Source organism: Poecilia reticulata, chromosome 16 (genome assembly GCF_904066995.2).
Source record: "Poecilia reticulata chromosome 16, P_reticulata-male-v2, whole genome shotgun sequence".
Taxonomy (NCBI): Eukaryota; Metazoa; Chordata; class Actinopteri; order Cyprinodontiformes; family Poeciliidae; genus Poecilia; species Poecilia reticulata.
Genome location: NC_088845.1, coordinates 23,669,395 through 23,688,119, shown reverse-complemented (window position 1 = coordinate 23,688,119; position 18,725 = coordinate 23,669,395). Strand labels below are relative to the sequence as shown.

General features: G+C 38.7%; 1 protein-coding gene across 4 annotated transcripts in view; it reads right to left on the bottom strand.

Annotated features, from left to right (window-relative positions):
* Nucleotides 1–18,334, bottom strand: part of triob (trio Rho guanine nucleotide exchange factor b) — a 97,610-nt gene extending 79,276 nt beyond the window's left edge. For 2 of the 4 annotated variants that reach the window (XM_008432167.3, XM_008432168.3), the window contains exons 1-2: nt 17,985–18,334; nt 5,836–5,889 (exon numbers count right to left, since the gene is read on the bottom strand). In XM_008432167.3, coding sequence (XP_008430389.1) covers nt 5,836–5,889; nt 17,985–18,054 — 124 coding nt within the window. In that variant the 5' untranslated portion in view covers nt 18,055–18,334. The remainder of the gene's footprint in view (nt 1–5,835; nt 5,890–17,984) is intronic. The other 2 variants (XM_081597708.1, XM_008432160.3) reach the window with 1 other exon arrangement.
* Nucleotides 18,335–18,725: the final 391 nt, after the last annotated feature.

Here is an 18,725-nt window from a genome sequence, read left to right as displayed (position 1 = left end):
TGAGAATGACACCACGTTTTTATTTTTCTTCAGACATGTTTTAATTGAGTGATGTAACAGATAAAACAACATTCTAAATACACAAAGTATCCAACATTTAAACAACAACTTGTACAACCACAGATTGTGCAAGATGTTTAAGTTACAATTAATGTATACTACTTAATTTGTATCATTTCTAACTAAAACCAATTAGTTCTAATTATTAATTAGTAAACAATTCTGGATGTTTGTGGTTCCATTTACCATTTCAGAAGAATGCACGGACCTGTGTAATTAAGGAGAAATAACATTAGTTATTTATTCGTTACTAGTTATTTTTAAAGGTAAAAAGAGTGCTCACATCACATCCAGCTGAAATTTAGCTTAGCCATTTGTCGTCAACTGCATCAAAAATCCAGATTCATTTTATTTCTAAACTCTACATCCAAAAACAACAAGTTTACAAAAGTGCTGTACTAATAAAAAATAAAAATAAAAATAAAAAACAAAGTCATACGGAAAATAAACATCCAAGAGACATTTAAAAGATTTTTTAAAAGTAGAGGTTATCTAAATATAAATACATCTAACACATTGGGTAAAGTAATCCAAATACAAATCCATTGGTAAGTTCACTTTAAATAAGTAATTGCGGCTGTCAGGATTAATTGTAACTACTAAAACTGTGAATTACTTTATCCTTAGCACTCATGCTTAATGCTGCACTCACAGGAGTGATCCAATGAAAGTTGCCTGTGCAAACACACAGCAAAAAAAGCACACAAAGTCAGGATGCTCTTTAGTATAAACAATATTCACAGGAGTTCACACAGGTGCTTAAAGGCAGATGTGTGTAAACAACCCTCTGTGGACAATACTAGGATGGACACTGCTTGTATATCCTGCACGCTTCCTTGTGAGTTAGATGACAGCAACACTATTTTTATTTTCTACAAGCAAGTTCAAATGAAGTTCAACCAAACAATTTGTATTTGTCTTAATAAAGTAGAGGATTTGACCATTACATTAAAATACAATATCTTCAGTTTAGGTGTTAGGACTTTAAATATAACCTATGAAGAATTTTATTGTGTTCAGATTATTTGTTCTGTCAGTTCATTTTTAATAACGGTGGACATTTCACTAGCAAAACACTCATGTATCATTGACTAGCTCTGATTTGTGACAGACAGTGCATCAAGTGGCATCTTATTTACTGTTTAAGATTATTTAATAAGTTCATAAACTTACCATAACATAATCCAATATTTACTTCAAGAGTAGAGTATGCCATACATATTTATTAAAGAAAACATTCCCAACATTCCTGACCTTCATATTTCTATCACTGAAATATGATGGAAATATAGAACTTATAGCCATGATAACTTTGCAGTGTCAATCCTGGGAAAGGCCTTTACATAAACAATTGCTAAAACCCACAATTAAACATAACAAACAAGAGCCAAATACACTTCATGGTAAATTAGTAGTGATCACAAATCTGACTTTTTCTTGAAAGTTAAGTTCAGAATGTGCAAGTTAGATTTTGAAGAAAATTGTAAATTCCTATCAGCCAGAAACAGAAACAGCCTGATATGTCTGTATTACATTAGTTTTACGTGTTTACCATTTATTGGGATAAGAAGAAACAGAACACATCAAAATAAAAGAGACATGAACTTGAAAAGTGAACTAACTTAATTCACACTAAACAACTTCCGCAAACACACACACACCATCAAGCCTCTTCTTCACCATCCAGGCATCTGCAGGGGGACAATTTCAAAAAACAGAAATCCAATGAACTCAGAGGAAACCACTTCCTCCGCTGCTTAGAGGAGTGTGTGTGCATGTGTGTGTGTCAGGAAGAGAAAGAGTGAAAGAGAGAGACAGACTGAGGGAGCATGCCTGGCTGCTTGTCTACCCGCGGTGCACATGGTTAGCATTCAAAGCCCAGTTCAATAGGAACCACACAGTGAGCTCAGTGTGGGCAGGGATGAGAGACTGAGCTCACTGCTGAATTAAACTGAACAGAAACATATGGCGGAGACGAGAGGAAAGCAGCGCAGAGGAGGAGACCACTCAATCTCCCCCCTCTGTGCTGAAAAAGTTATCTTCACTTTCAGCCAGCGAGGAAAATTCCCATCTAATTCACCATACCAAGCATGCTTATATCCCTTTAGTACAGCAAGAGATCAGAATGATCCTGACTGAACAGCCAGTTGGCTACTGTGACAGATTATCTTGGATTGAGATCCAGAGCATAACTGGGGGAGAGTCCAACTGTTTACTCTGAGCACGCTTAGTCTGGAAGCCCATATGCAAGCTAAGAGTGCATGCAAGGGACTCTTTGCGATTTTGTGGACAAGCGTCCTCAACAAAGAAACATGTATGCATGCATGTTTTTAAGAATAATCTCCTGTCATGTACAAAAATACAAACGGTGGAAAGTGATCGACATCCTGAAAAAGTATTTGTATCTCTTTTTTCTTTTTACATTTTGTCAAACCATAAACTTTTGTGCGTTTTCCTGGTATTTGATGCAATGCACCAACACAAAGCAGTGAGTAATTGAAATGGAAGCAAAGGGATACTATTTTCATTTTTTTTTATCTAAAAAAGTATGGCATCAGCCCCTCTGAGTCAACAGTTTTTACTACAAACCCTCATGCTTTGATTACAATTGCAAATTTTAAATTAGTTTTACAAATCTGCAGAAGGACAAAAAAAGAATGTCCCAAATCTTCTTTGCAGTGTAGTTAAACAGCTGTGAACATCAATTTGTAAGTCTTGCAGAACATATTCTCAATTTGCTCTAGGTCCAGACTTTAACTGGGATAAAATTAAGGGTTGTGTGTCCTGCTGGAAGGTAAACATATCCCCTTGTTTCAAGTCTTCTGCAAGTTTTCTTCTCAGATTGCCCTGTGTTTAGCTCCATCCATCTTTTATCAACTTTAACCATTCCATATTTCCCTGCTAAAAAAAAAAGCATCCTCACATTATCTGTCCCCACTAAGTTTTGTGGTATGTTATCTCTGACCTGCCTTTGATCTTTTTCGTGTTGCTTCTTCACTTATGTTCACCAACAAAACTCTTTCATAGAGTATTTATATGGATGTTACATTCCACACACATTGGCTTTATGCATTTCAATAATGTGGCCTCGTTTTTAACAAATTTTAGCCAAGGGTGTCAAAGTAACGGAGATTGAGAGTACAAATGCATTTCACACTTTTTAAATATTATTTTGCAAGAATTTTCAACATTCATATATCATTTTCTCTCTACTTCATGGTTTTACACACCGATGGCGTGCTGTTTAAAGTTCAAATAGAAACAAGCCGGTTTATGGTTTAACGTGGCAAAATGTGAAAATGTTGGGTTACTCCGGGTCAACCCTAAAAGTATACGTGACACAGAACAAAGCCTTAATTACTCTCTATCACAGCTTTGTTTTACACTGGAGACTTCCTTTTCGCAGGACAAATCACAAATCGTATTAATCGATAAATATCAAAACTGCAAGAAAGCAAAAACTCATTACGCTGTCAACAAATTATTCCCATAAAAAGACAGACTCATTTTGAGTTGACTAGTCTAAGAAAATAATGAATTAAAGAACAAGAAGCTGTTGAGTTTACGTCAAGACTTTTGAAAAGGAAACATGAGCAACAACAAAGAAATCAATCACAACTTCAGGCAAACGCAGCAGTCCTTCATTCACTTACTATTAGACCAATAAAATAAATAAATAAACAGTTCTTCATTCAGAACTAATCAGTTTTCAACAAAATAGATGAAATAGATGTAAGAATCCAGTGTTCCGAGAAAACACCGTTAATTTCCTGTTGTTGTAAACCGAGATGCTTGAGGCAGTTTGTTAAATTGACGCTTCATTCGACAGCAACTTAATTGTGTTTGCAGTAATTGAAAAGGAAACAGGAACAAAAAGCCATAAATAAGCAGCACAGCCTGATTAACTCCAGTCAGCAGTTAGCAGCTTGTGAATTTCTACCTCATTTCAGCAGAAATGTACAGAGACACCAGTGCTGCTCTGCATTGTGCCATTTGTTCAGCATTAGGGGAGAAATTCATGAGGTTGTGGTTAAAGGTCTGGGTTTGGGATTTGCCTGGCATATCCCAATCATTTTACATTAGCTTCCATTTACGATCTGGCAACTGGGAATAATGGGCCAAGCTGTCGATAAGAACCAATCTTCTTTTCATCCGTGCATGGCCTAGTTGGAAAAAACATCGGGTCAAACAGAGTCTAGCATGTCAGACTCAGAGCGACATCAGACACGGTCGGCTCATGATGATGCTCTTCTGCCGTGGTCCAAAACTGCAAATCTATCACGACATGAATCTGGACAGGAACTGTCCCCGTTTCCTCCCACTATGGCAATGCAAATAAAATTCTGCCTCTGTATGCCAGTTGGCCAAGCGTGGATTAGTAAAAACATAAATTAAACTTATTATGGAAGATATCCAAAGCGTCCTTATATACTTAAGTCCAAAGGAGATTACACTGGGAAAAAAAAAAAAATGAAAACTATACTTTGTTCCCTTTATTTGAGATAATCTACGTGCATATCCAGATTCAGGGCACTTAACTGGCATTTTTTATGACCATGAGCAAGAAAGCCATGAGAGAATGACTTGGTGTATTTATAGTCTTAGTGGCCAGGAGGCATTAGGAGATGTCAACACACAAGGTCAGAGTTGCTTGTGCATGGAAGAAATTCAATCTGATGGGATTTAATTCAGGGAAGCTTTGAGGAAACGCAAGATTTGATTTAAAATGGAATTCATTTTTTTGTACGTTTTAACAACAACAAATATTTCTTCCTCAGTGCATGGGCTGGTATTTGTTAGTAAGGTTGGTAAATATTTCAGTTTCCAAAACTTTCTCTTATAGCATTTATATTTATCCAATTGGATAGTCCAGACTTTAAAAGTGAGATTCAGAGAAGTTAATTATCATTAATAAAAAAAACATTTAGTCAAAGAATACACTTCTTTTTTTTTAATTGTTTTTAACAAGTGTCACCTTTAATAACTAAAAGCTCCTATCAGCCTTCTCTCAGACTGATAGAAAAGTAAATAAATAGTGAAAGGGTAATAGCTAGTCAGATAAACTCACTCTTGTTTTAGCTTATTTTAGCAATTCAAAACACTTCAAATTGAACATATTTAAACTTGTGGGTTGAAACCCACAAATTTAACTCAATTAAACAGATAAGGAGTCTGTCAAACGACAGGGAAGATGATATATTTACTAAATATCGGCTTTTTCTCTGGATCAGCTGCTCAGGCGGTTGGACAGAACCAGCAAAGTTCGCCAGAGTAACTTTAGTGAAGTAATATAGTACGTTCCTTTAATTAACTTTTAAACAACCTGAGCTTTCCCTTAAGATTAATTTATGACATAACAAAAAGTAGAAAGCGTGAACAGAGTTTTACTTTACAACAGAAGTGCAGTGCTGCCCCTCCCACATCTGTTGGACTACAAAGCCAGTCAGATGGCTAAAAAATGGCTCCTACATTATTTCATTGCCAACTCGGAAGACTAAAACCAAATCAAATCAAATTTTATTTGTAGCACATTTCAGCAGCAAGGCATTTCAAAGTGCTTTACACTAAACACAAAAACACAGAGTAATTTCACTGACTTGAAAAAATCCAAGCTCCAGTTTATACACCAAAACTATAACCCCCCCCCCCAAAAAAAAATCTATATAGACCATCAGGTCTATATAGACCTGATGGTAAAATATCAAAAAAATAAATGTGTTGAGATACTTTAGACACGATGTGAATGACTGTCGCACCGTTAGGAGTTTGACCTACCTGAGGTTTGACCAGGGCCATCCAGTTTGGATTCACATTTTGGAAGAGAGCAGTCTAAAAAAAACACACACAAACACACACAGAGAGATGCATGATGAGTTCAAGGAGGCACAAACAGATTGAAGAACGCTGCAACCAACTGGAGATGCAGCAAAGCCTGTTGAAGTGGTGGAATTACAGGGTGCTTACAGTACCAACAACCCTTTGATCCAGATATCTGGTTTGTCCCCTAACTAAGATTAAACACCATCTTGCATGTTGCACACAGATGCTTGTGCACACACACTGGGGTTTAAGCACTATAAAACTTACATTAATGAAAACTTTGATGCCTTGATGTGAAAAGAGCTCGTCACACTATTTGAGTCTCGCTCCAAATACATCCTTCGCCCAAATGCTTACTTTCACTGCCATGCATCATGCATTGAACAGAAGAAGAACTGCTTTCTGGGTCACTCGACAACATGGCACTATCGTGGCACAAGATAACAGGGAGGAGGGGAAAGAGGGACACAGCCAGCTTAGTTCTCCACTCTGACTTCTCCTGGCTGCCTTTCTGAAAAGAACAGCCTGGCATATGCTGTCGCCTAGCGAGGATTACAGTAAGCACCTGCTTACACACTGTATGCCTCGTTCTACGCGGAGCAGATGAAGTGTTTGGTCCAGGAAAAGGTCCTGATAAAGCGCTCAAGGCCTTATCAGTGAAAAGACAGAGGGCAGAGGGATCCGAATGGGCTGAGGTAAAAAAAAAAAAAAAAAAAACATGGGCCAGAAGAAGGGCAGTGAAGTCATAGCTGTGATCCATGCTAAAGTTTTGAATTCTCAGAAACTAATTAAGCATTAAAAGAACTCATTATTTGGCATCAATTTCAAATTGAAGTAAAAAAAAAAATAAAAAATGAAGACAAAGAGAACTTTACAGGTTGAGGCTCAGAACATGAGGAACCAAATGTTCCCATGAAGAAATAAATATTTCATAACTAGAAGACAATTCTCATACAATAAAATAATTTTTTTTATTATTATTACAGAGAAGTGGCATCAAATGTCACATGGAGACACTTAACATTTTACGGCTTGCAAACTTTGCCTATATATGAATACTCTATAAAACAGAATCAATAATAATAATGACCCAGATGGGCAAAAGGTGCTAAAGATCCTGTGGAGCAGCAGCCAATTTGCCAGAGGTAAACGCTCTCCTACAAGGATTGACAGTAAGATGGGATGTTAAGCCTGATCCTTGGCCTATTTTATCCGAAGGCTGAAGGGCCAAGACCGAGTCAAAAGAGCTCCGCTTTTACGTGACACGAATTAGAGCCTCGCTCTTCAAAAAGCCAGTGGGACTGATGCAGCAAGAGTCTGTTTGCGAGAGCGAGACTACACAGGTCCTGTTGGACAGGCTTGACACAGCTGTTGACGGAAGACAAGCAGTCTCACACATGCATGCAAACACACACCGCAAAAGCGGGGGTTTGATTTCACCAAAGCAAACTCCACATTATGCCCGCTCTTTGTTTTAAACATATAAAGTCACTACAGGGAGAAGTGTTAGAAGCATAGCAGAAGATATCAACGTGTGTAAAAATTACAGGAATCCCTGCATAGCTAGGAAGGTAGGGATTTTAAACAACTTCCATGTCTGACAAAATTTGATTTTTTTATATGTTTTATTCAATGTCATTCCATCCATCCTCTTTTTTTCTTTGATTTTTACCTCCCTCTTATTTGAATCATAAATCATGAATTCAGAATGCAAGATGTGCTTTAAAATGCACACAAAATGGACAGGTAACTATGCATGCTATGATCTGGAAAAGTGTGGGAAAACAAGTAGGAGCCTCAAAAACTATAGTATGATTATGTGAAATGCAAGCTAGTAAGTTCTATGTGTCAAATTGCGGCTAATCTTCCAGAAAGGGAAACATTCAGCAAGAGTAACTTAAAAACATATCAGTGTCAATGTTTTTGCATGAAGTTTTGAAACATCTTTGTATTACTTTGTATGAAACATCTTTGTATTCCTGTTTCTAATCGCCTGAGACGATTAGAAACAATTACACAAGCACAATAACAATGAAGCAGTTTTATCTCTTTTTATTCTTCCTTCTTGATTTGTTTTGGCTTTGTTTTCATCAAACTTCAGACGTGCAGTAAGGAAGTTAATGACTGAGAGGACAGACTAAACAATGAGAGGAGATGAGTTACACTTGTTTAGCCTAACTATGCGTTGGTCATGTTCTGGATCTGTCTTTGAATTCTGATGTTGATCTTATCACTACTTGCACTTGTATTGCCATGTTTTGATTGCAATCCAAGAGATTTAAAAAAAAAAGAAGATAAAAATATATTGGTGTCAGAAAATATTCAGAGCAGAGTAGACAAGTTCTGTTTTTTTTTTTTTATCTGATCCTCCTGGCTTACTGGTTCTGGTTCTGCTGCATAACTCATCATTAGTTTTCGAATTCTGGAGTTTTCCGCTCCTTAGCTGAAGTCTGAACTTAGGTTTCTGCCTGCATCCATTCATTCCTCAATCAACTAGTTGTGACTGTGAAAATACAAAATGACTGTGTGTGTCATTTTGACTGTGTGTGTGTGTGTGTGTGTGTGCGTGTGTGTGTCTGTGTGGACAATACATTTTACAAAACTGTGGCAGAACAGATAAAAACACATTTCTCATTCTTCAGTCGAAGAGGAGCGCAGAAACACATTTTAGCAAAACGGGAGGAAAAATGTAACAGTTTGTGCAGCACATAATCTTTCCTTTTTTAGAAGCTTTTTAAGAACTCTATGATTCAAGGAGTGCATGCCCTCATGACTTCTTGGCTCCTTTTTCAAAGGTCTATTCTTGAAAAAAAAGAGCCACAAAGCATTGTGGGAGGTTTGTGACTTCAGATCTCAAATCCAGATGTTTTCCTGGTTTGAGCTAAAGGGGAAGAGTGACAGGGGAGGGGCATCAGTTATAGGTCTGTAAGTACAGAGCAGACAGATCGAGGAGGGAGAAGTCATATTTTCTAAATGAATACCTATAAGTAATATATATTCTGAAGCACCAAGGCCGTTTCCCGGTTTCATTTACTGGAGCGGAGTCTTTTAGTTTTACACATTAAAATGTAAAAAAAACAACAACTGTTAAGCATTTAAGCCTGGGATATGTAACTTTTATAAAAATAAAAAACTATACGCACTAAAATTATCACTGTGTCATGACAGTATGAGACAGATAATCTGGAGGAAAACAAAAAAGCTCCTCTGCCTTCTCCCACTACTAACTACAAAAATACACAGCTAGGTCAGAAGGTGTGTACAGTATTCTGACCGAGAAGGGGAGAAGCTCTCTGCTGCTCTACAGCTTCTTCCCATCAGCAGAGTCTGCTGTGAACACTTAAGGCTAGATAGCATGTCCTCCGATGCTGGCCGATAAACTGAAACAGTAAGTCATTTCTCCGCCATTAGTACATTGAGCGGCACGTACACGAGAATGATTGACTGTGCTAAGACCCTCCTCTTGAATCTGATTGGTTGTGTTTTTTTGGAGTGGTGCATTTTTGAAGAGGGCAACAGGGACACATGGGGGAAGAGGATTACGTTTTTAGAAAATGTCAAAAACACGTTTTAATAAAAGTTACATACTCCGATTTTAATATCACAAATAAATGTTGTGGCAAAAGATCTGATGTGACAAACAAAGACCATTGTTGGAATTTTGACCATAAGCCAAAGACAGACGTCAGCTATGTTGAAAAGAAGTGGGAGGAATGGGAAGTGGTGAGGGGATTGAATGGGTGGGAGTCTGTTGTTTACAGATGGGGGCTACTCTTTTATCAGTTGGTGGATTTGCAGGAGACACACAGAACAGCCCACCATCTTTTTTTATGATCTGCAATACTCTTCCATCCATTCATCATTCATCTATCTTTTTTTGTGTGTGTGTGTCCCAGGCCTTAGGCGCCGTGTGTGGGATACAGTGATTTATACCCCTGTGCATGTGTCCAAGTTATGTGTATGTGTGTGAAGTTAGCATCCTTCAAATACGTAACCAACTTCTTGGCCATCCTGATAATCAATTTCAGGTTCTCCACAGATATATGTCTAATGAAAACTGACACTCTAATGTCAGGTTTTTGTATTCTCTGATATTTTTTTCCCCCCAAGACAGCTCTGTATTTATCTCCATCCCTCTTCCTACTATCATTGATTAGTCCTCGCTGTAAAAGACAATGAAAAAATAGAAAACAGAAGGTATGGGGCTCCTCTAGACCAGCAACTGCAGCAATTAGCAAACACATGGTGGAACTGCATGTCTGCTGAGCTCCTAAGAATGGAGAATTAACATCAATGCATGACATGAAGAAGAACTGTTGTGAGGAGTTGCTGAAGGGGGCGTGTCAGAAAATGTAGGGGGTTCTTAAAGAGACAGAAGCCAATTTCAAAGCATCAGATATGGCTCTGATACAAAGTCAAACTTCTTTCAGGTTGTTTTTATGTACAGCATTTTCATAACAACCGACTGTCACAGTTACTTGACTGTGTGATAAAATGGCACTAAGTACCTGAAAAATATCAATGAATTCATATAGTTCAGCTCTTTTAAAATGTTTTAAAACGTATCATTACAAAGATGGTCATGAAATAAATCAAGAAAACTTTTTTACATCTCTCAATCTTACAGGTGTTACGAAGAAACAAATGCATTTTGTCACAATAAGCACATTCCCAGTTGCGCATTCTGATAAACCACCTCTCTGCCACTCATCATGGCCACAGCTTGCAGTCTGCATGATTCATTTTTACAGATTATTTTTTTGAAAATATGTTGTAGCCTAGTCCTCTCAACATCTGGAAAGAGAAAACATGATGCCATTCATCTCTGTCGGTTGAATATGCGATAATAAAGTCAAAGTTTGATCCAAACTATTTTAACAGCGGCCAACAGAATGTCCGGGACCTTCCTCGGATGTCAAAATAACTCAATTTAGCGGTCTCATTTTGCTGAGTTCAGTAAGTGAGAGTTAACGGCGCGAGTGAGCCTATGAGATTCAGCAGTGAAGGCAATGCCAGTCAAAGCTTATGATCTTTAAGTCTGACCAACTGCCAATTAGGCTGCCCCTGGATCTAACCGTAAGGTTAAAGCCTCAGGAAGAACAGCACAGCCTACATTTTACAGGGTGAGCTCCACCCAAGCCTGAGATCTATAATTTGATGAGTGAAGGCTTGTTTATCCCTCTGAGTGTGTTGTGTCCTCTCTTTCTGCATCTCGCTCTCCTTTTTTTTTTAATCCTGTCTTGAGTTCCTTCCTCAGCTCCCTTTCTTTTCTCCTCATTCCTATATTTGTCCTCACAAAATCCGCCCCATTTATGATCTCTGAGCATGTTTTCTTAGACATGTACTATATGGATTATCGTTGCAGATTCGTTTTAAGCAGCAGACTTCACCCCTAGTTGAAATTCCTCCATCTCATCAGCAGAATAACGAGATTTACTCTCGAGTTTGCAAGGTGATATTACAGGTCATTAAGCTCCCATCAGTTTTGACTGCACTACAAGAAAATGAGAGATTACTGCTCGATGGTTCGGCTCTCATTACATCTTGTACTGGCACAGGTCATTGGGTTTGCTGTGGGCACAGAGGGACACAGCTCGCTGAGTTGTCAATAACGGCAGTGTCATTACTGATGCTCACATCTTAATTATATTCTCAGTCACTGAACGCACAAAGTCAAAAGCTAGTGCAACTAGTGTTAATTTAATTGTTGAGTAGCTACTGAGCTTGCGTGCATTTACAATTATTTTCGACACGGCTCAAAAAAACAAACAAACAAAAAAAAAACACACACACAGACTGCACTGATGTGCATACTTATCCAGTACTATTTTAGTGCAGAAGAAAATCTGTCGTATGAATGAAAGCTAACAGGAGCATACATCTGGCTGCCTTTACAACAATTGAATTTCACCATGAAGTCCGGCAAAGTAATGCAATTGCCGGACCAGTAACTTCATTTAAGAATCACTTTAGAGTCTGTATATGAAATAATCATTTTTTAAAATGCTCCACTGTGCAAATGTTATTTTTTACTTTTGCCACAAGGTCTCAATAGTGCTTCAACATATTTGATCGGGGTTAATTAAGAGATATGTTGTTCCCAAATGTAATCTCAAATGTACTATGGAGTACATACACCACACCTGCTGTTTGTGGTTTAAGTTGAAGGATGTTTCATCATTTTGCTTTCATACGGGTATTTCCAGGACAATCCATCAAAATGATTCAAGTCTTCATTTTTCTACTGCTCTGAACGTTGCGTGAACTCGACAGAACTTTATTCACATCTGAGCCTTTTTTCTGGAACAAGGCAGCTTTTAAATCATAGTTCTGCAATGTGCACACAATCCAATAGCCCCTGTGACAGAAGATCACTTTTCCTGTTGACATCATGCAAGGAAATCTGCCAAGGTTTGTTGCCCAAATGCACTCAGTGCTTTAAATACAGTCTTGTTGTGCAACATCCTATGCATATTACCATCTTCATCAAGATCTGACTATCGACATGTTGCTCAGATTAAATGGTCACTGGAGGATGATAAGGTGACTCTGTCCTGTGCTCGCCAACAGACTGAACAGCTGCTGCTATCTTTAATTTCGACTTCATCTCACTCATTCCACCGTCCAGTATTTCCCCTTACAACTTACACTGTCATATTTGTCCACTGTACTTCCACTATCCACTATACTTTTTGCAGTGGATATCGGGGCTAAGTACTGTTGGGTTAGCTTTTTTCACATGGACTATTCAGGTCATAGAAATACTTTCATTTTCTTTATGTAAATAAGTCAGAATTTTTTTTTGTCGTTCTAAAAATATAAGACATAAAATCAGCCATGAAAAATGAATAATAGATATTTCTAAGACTTGATTTATCAGTTTTTCCAGAGGATAATATATGTGTTGTGACTCCATAAAAATTGTATTTAGTAGGAGTGAGCGGAAAAAAATAGCTGTTTGCCTTGTAAAGGTTGCTGACCCCTGCTAAAGGTCAAGTGAGAAGGGATTCACACTCTGCTGCCCTGAGTTTGAAACTTGTAGATACAAAAGTACTTTAGTAGGACTGGAAATAATGATACAAAAATAAATATGTGATGGGGAATACTGGAAACAAGGATATGTTTTTTGTTTGTTCATCACTGACAGTAACTTGAACATGTGCATTACATGTCACTTCTCTGGGAATGCAATATTTTTCCAATATACACTGTAGCTTAAATTAAAGTGCTGTACATACAGGTTTTTAAAAGCCCTAAACTGCAACTTTAGCACAGACTAACCGGTGCCTGTAAGCATGTACACATTTCTGGACAAGCATTTTAACAGCACAACAAAGTTGTTTCTGTGTAAATTAAAATGCCTCTATCCTGTGTCTTCAAAACCTTGAGAAAATTGATTTCGCGTCTGTTTCCACTCGTTGAGAAAATCTGTCTCAAGCACTGACATTTTTTCATTACAATATTTGAAATCCCGAGAAAGATTCTTGTACTGCAAAAATGCTTTACAAGGACAAAACATGCATCCTGTACAAAGACTTACAATTAATTAACTGCAACATAAAGTCCAAAATGTACAAATCTTCATCACCATGCCAACAAATATAACAACCTGACTTTCCACCATGTTTCAAAGCCAATAAATAATTTGTCCGTGCCTTTTTTGGACATAAAACTCCTTCCGACTAAAACCCCTTGAAACCAGGTCTTAGAGCTTCATGTCATATGGAGCAGTATAAAGCAAATGCATGCTGTAAAAATAAAGCAGATTGATGTGTTAAAAAGCATCTTCCTAAGGGAAAATATTGTATATTTATGTAGCTCCTTATTGGCAAGTCAGTAAAGGAAGGAGTGAGCACTCTTCATTTTCCCCAGAGATTTAGCTACGCAGGATCAGGAAATCTGTGTTCAGACTGTGTGTATCTTCTGTCAGTGCAAAACATTTTGTTCCATCTATAGATCATATTCATAAAAACAATAACTGTTCTGTTGTAAATTTCCTCAACAGTGTTCTTGTGCCGTTTCCCGACAGACTTCGTTTTCCATACTTTCGCTTTATAATAGTCTTACGATAATTACCTGCACCGCTGAGTTATTTTCTTTTCTTCAACAACTGAGCTAAATGATGGAGAAGGTGTTTGACTTTGACTATAATCAGGATTTCAGCTTCTCTCATCATTGCATGCCGCTAGCTTGAAAGAACCTTTTAGGGTAAAACAAATGCTAGTTTTTTTTTTCACAACAAAAATAGCAGCTGAGTTTTTACGGTGTGATACTGCGTCTTCAGTTGCAGCACAATGGAGTCGACAGTCCGCTTATGCTTCATGCTGGTCTAGAAGGAGTGAATGCTGAAAGTCACTTAAAAACTATTTAAGACTTAAAACTATTTAACCAATTTGAAAAATAAACTTAAACTGAGTGCATTGTTTGATAACTGGGATCAAATTGGAAAATATATAATTGACTTTGAAACAGTGCATGATTGGATGGAATAGATTTTTTTTCCGTATAATGCATTGAGACGATATTTGTTGTCAGCTGGCTTTATAGAAAAATGTAATTGAGCTGAATCCAGTTTCCGAACTGCTGCCTCTCAGAGAAGATTGTTTCTGACTTTCTCCTCCTCACTGTACAAATTGCCATATGAGATGAAAGTTTTCACTGAAGTAAAATATTAATTATGGCTAATTTCTTCTTTGTTAGTTATGGTATTTTGCATTAATGGCAGATTTCTCCAAATGTAACAGTCTTTGTAACTTCCACCATGTGCTCATCTACCTTGCATTTAGTTTTTTTTTTATATAGACAAGCTGCAGGGTGACACAGTTGTTAGCACTACTACTTTGCAGCAAGAAGGTTTTGGGTTCGAATCCCAGCCTGAGGTCTTTCTCCATGGAGTTTGAATGTTCTTCAAGTACAAGCATGGGTTCTCTACATGTTCTCTGGCTACCTTCCACAGTATGAAAACATGCACATTAGGTCAACTGGTCTGATTAAATTGCTCATGTGACTGAGTATGTGGCGGCTTGTTTGTCCTTGTATCTCTGTGTGGTCATGGACTAGCAAAACTGTTTAGTCTGTAACCCACCACTTGACCACTGGAGATAGTTCCCCATGACCCTGCATAGGTAAGTAGGTATACCCAGTGGATGAAAGTATGGATGAAAGCCTTAAGCACAACTGAAGAGAAGAAAATCTGGAAATATGCCTTTTAAGAGAGACCTTAGGCTTAAGTTACCTTTACTTAACTCAAGTGATAAAGTTATATTGTCCGTTTAGCCACTGGCATTTAGGAATATTTGGCACAATTTGAAAGCAGGGATGTGAAGTCATGGCATGAGCAACCTGGGAGGGTGACTCAGCAGCTGAGCTGTAATCCAAAGCAACAAAGTGGGCTTGAGATGAAGCACCATCTGCTCCCTGAAAATAATCAAGCAGAAAGAAACATCAAGTCTTGCAAAAAGCCAATAATAATACTTTCCATCCAGGTGAGGCAAATTAAAATTTAATCAGCCAAACAACTAGCTCTAAATCTCTAAATCTTACAATCATACTTCCATATCTGACTAATAAAGAAATTAGCATCTCACTTTAATCAGGCTGCCAGTCAATCATGTTTGCTTTTCATCTTTTCTGAAGAAGAGCAGCTAAAGTGTAAACAGAGCCTCAGAAATAAAACTGCCTAGGATCAGCCAGAGCCTACAGCTGTGTACAAAGATTTCAACATGCAACAAGCTGGCATCTATTAGGGGGAGATTGTTGCAAAGGTTAGACTTTGCACCACATATGGAGTCCCTGTATGACCAAATAAACAGGGATGTCATGTTTAGACAGACTGCGTTTGTGAAAACAAATATAGATGGATAATAAAGACAGCAAAGACAAATGAGACATCAGTGACAATACTGACTGGCTTTGAACTGTTCAGGAATAAAAACAGTAAATAAAACACAAGCTGAATGCAGTAAACTCTTTATACAACTTAATATGTTCATTGTGAAGGTCATAAACACAATGGAAATCAATAAAAGTTGTTTTTCTCCCCTGGAATGAATAGAAAATGTGAACAAAAAGTCTGAGAACTTCCAGAACCCTCAGTTCTAAACTGTGTGCGACAAACGCAACTTGCAACAGTGTTCTTGTGCTGTTTCCCGACAGACTTCGTTTTCCATACTTTCGCTTCATAATAGTCTCTTTTAAAAAAAAAAACATAAAAAAATTCCTCAGGGTACAAACTATTTCTGTCTCCTTCATGAATACTGTATGAACTGCATTTGTCGCTACACAAACATCCAAGCAGACCCGGCTTCACTTGCAAGCCAACTTTCCGGCTGGGTACAACACAGCTATAGGAAAATACACACTGGCAGGCATCCAGCCAGACATAAGAAGGCATTTGAATACAATCCATTTCTACAACAGTCCTAACTGTCTGACTGTCAGTGGCAGTTTGGAGAGGAAAGGATGTAGCTTGCAGACCGTTTATAGTCAATGTATATCTGGGGGTGCAAGTCAGATAAATCAATGATAACTAAGAGTTTACAATCACATCTAGGTGGACACAAGAAAAAGTTAGCATCCCTGCTTGGTCTCGGCCAGAGGGGAAGCTGACCTGCAGACCCAAAGGCACCAAGTGTCACAGAGGGAAGCAGCTGAAGGAGCAAGAGACAGCTGGTTGTTTTGGTGAGTGCTGATCTGGACACCATCTTGGACTTTGACTTGAAACTGGGCCTTTCAAAGACTCTGTTTTGTAAGCTAAACATGCTGGAGGTCAATAAGCATAAATAAATAGAGTCTTGCTAAGGTATTCCTATCCAATTAACCTTTTCATGATATATCATGGTAGAACTGTATACTTGACAGTTTTTAAATATTTCCCTATTCATTTATAAATAGTTCTCAAGCTATTTAGAATATAAATTGACTCTTAAGAGTCAGTGCAGCACATGGATGTGTTTTAATCTAGACCAAGCCGTTTTACCTTTGCCTGTATGTTTACAGTGGCTGCCCTGCTGAAGGGTGAACCTTCACCTCCTGAAGAAAATGTGTTCCTACCATCACCCAGTAGAATTGAGTAGTTCTCCGTGAGATGCTCAACGCTTTGGATATTGCTTTGCAACCTGACCCTGCTGTAACCTCCTCCACAATCTCATCCCTGACCTGTATGCTGAGGTACTTGGTCTCTGTGAGTCTCTGTTCATTTCTGCAACCAGTCAGAGGCCTTTAAAAACAGCTGCATTTACATTCAGCTCAAATTGCACACAAGTTTTAGGTGTTTTCCGAAGGACAATTTAGGTTTTTATTTAGCTATTATATGATTAAAGTAGGATGAACACATATTCATGCCACCATTTTCAGACTTTTATTAAAATAAAATACTAATACCCCTTACAATTATGCATTACAGTGCTGCCATGCACCTCCAATTAAGTAGAATCAAGTTTGTTGAAGCAATAAATACTTTTGCAAAGCATTGTTTATAGGGCCAGGAGTGCACCCTGCTCGAATCTGCTTGAGATGATGATGTTTTGACTGTAGGGTTTGAAAGTAAACAGGCCCAACCTTTTTTTTTTTTTTTTTGACGATGCCATCACATCAGAGGGGCCCATTGCACACACGCCTCCATATTTCCCTTTTACATATTTCACAGACATTGTTTAAGTCGACTGGCCTCTATGCGTGCGTTCTGAAAGCTGCTCTGTGAGCCGTCAGTGGGTTTGTGATGGATGTTACGTCAAAACAATCAGCATTGTCGGGGCTTTAGCCGTTCACACCTCGCAACAGATTTGGTCCAACCCCGAGATGGGCACACTGTTTAATGGGCATTTCGGAAATTTCAGGGCGATATTCGCGCTGTTCCCATAAAACGCTGCAATATGACAGGTCGGTGCTCGACTGGAATGATGTAAATACCTACAAACTGTTTCGCCTCCAGCCCCTCAGACGCACGGTGTGCGGCGCATCTCTCACGCGTAGGCATTTTGTGACATCTGTAAATAATAACCTCCAGGACTAGCAGGTAAACACACGGAAAGCTTTTGCTTCGGCTCTGTCAGAGGCAGACTCGCCCCTATTTTTTTTTTTTTTTTTTCCTCCTCCTGACTTACCCGATTTGAAAAACGCCGCTATGTCTGCCGCGTCCTTTGCAGCCTCATCTAGCCCCTCTCCTGCGCTCATGGCTGCGGTCGCTCGGGCGGAAACGGCTTTAGGTATCCGTGGGTTGTTTCTATTGCTTCAAGTCGGAACCGATCAAGGAATGCGAATCCTGGCGACTTTCATTGAAGCCGATCCATAATATCCGATCCCCTCAATGAGCGACAAGCCTCCTCCATTTTGGCCGAGAGGGGAAAATCCTGGCGACCGATCGGCGGCGCTCCCGAGTTGGGACGTGAGGCAGAGGATGAGGAGGAGGTGGCGGAGGAAGAGGGAGGAGGGTGGGGGGGGCGATAATGAGAGAAGGCGGAGGTAAAAGAGGAGGAGAACAGATGAAGGAGGGCTATTCCGATTCAAGGGGTGGGTGAGGGTGGGATATCCTGGGATTCCGTTTCGGGGGGGGGATGGGGGGGGGGGGTTGTTTGGTGCAATGTGCGCCACCCAATTTTTTTTTCCTTTTTTGATGTGCGCCACACGCTGCGGTGCTGATGCGGACTGCGTGGGTGTCAGGATTCTGTCTTAATTGCTTAAGCGGAGATGCTCCGACAGATAAAATCATAACATCCACCGGGAACTACTCCGCCTCCTCTTCTTTATAGACTACCTTCTCGCAAACAATTTGTTCAAATTCTTGTCAATAAAATATTTGGTTTTGTAATTAGATGATTATTATCTTTTTTTTTATGTCGGACTAC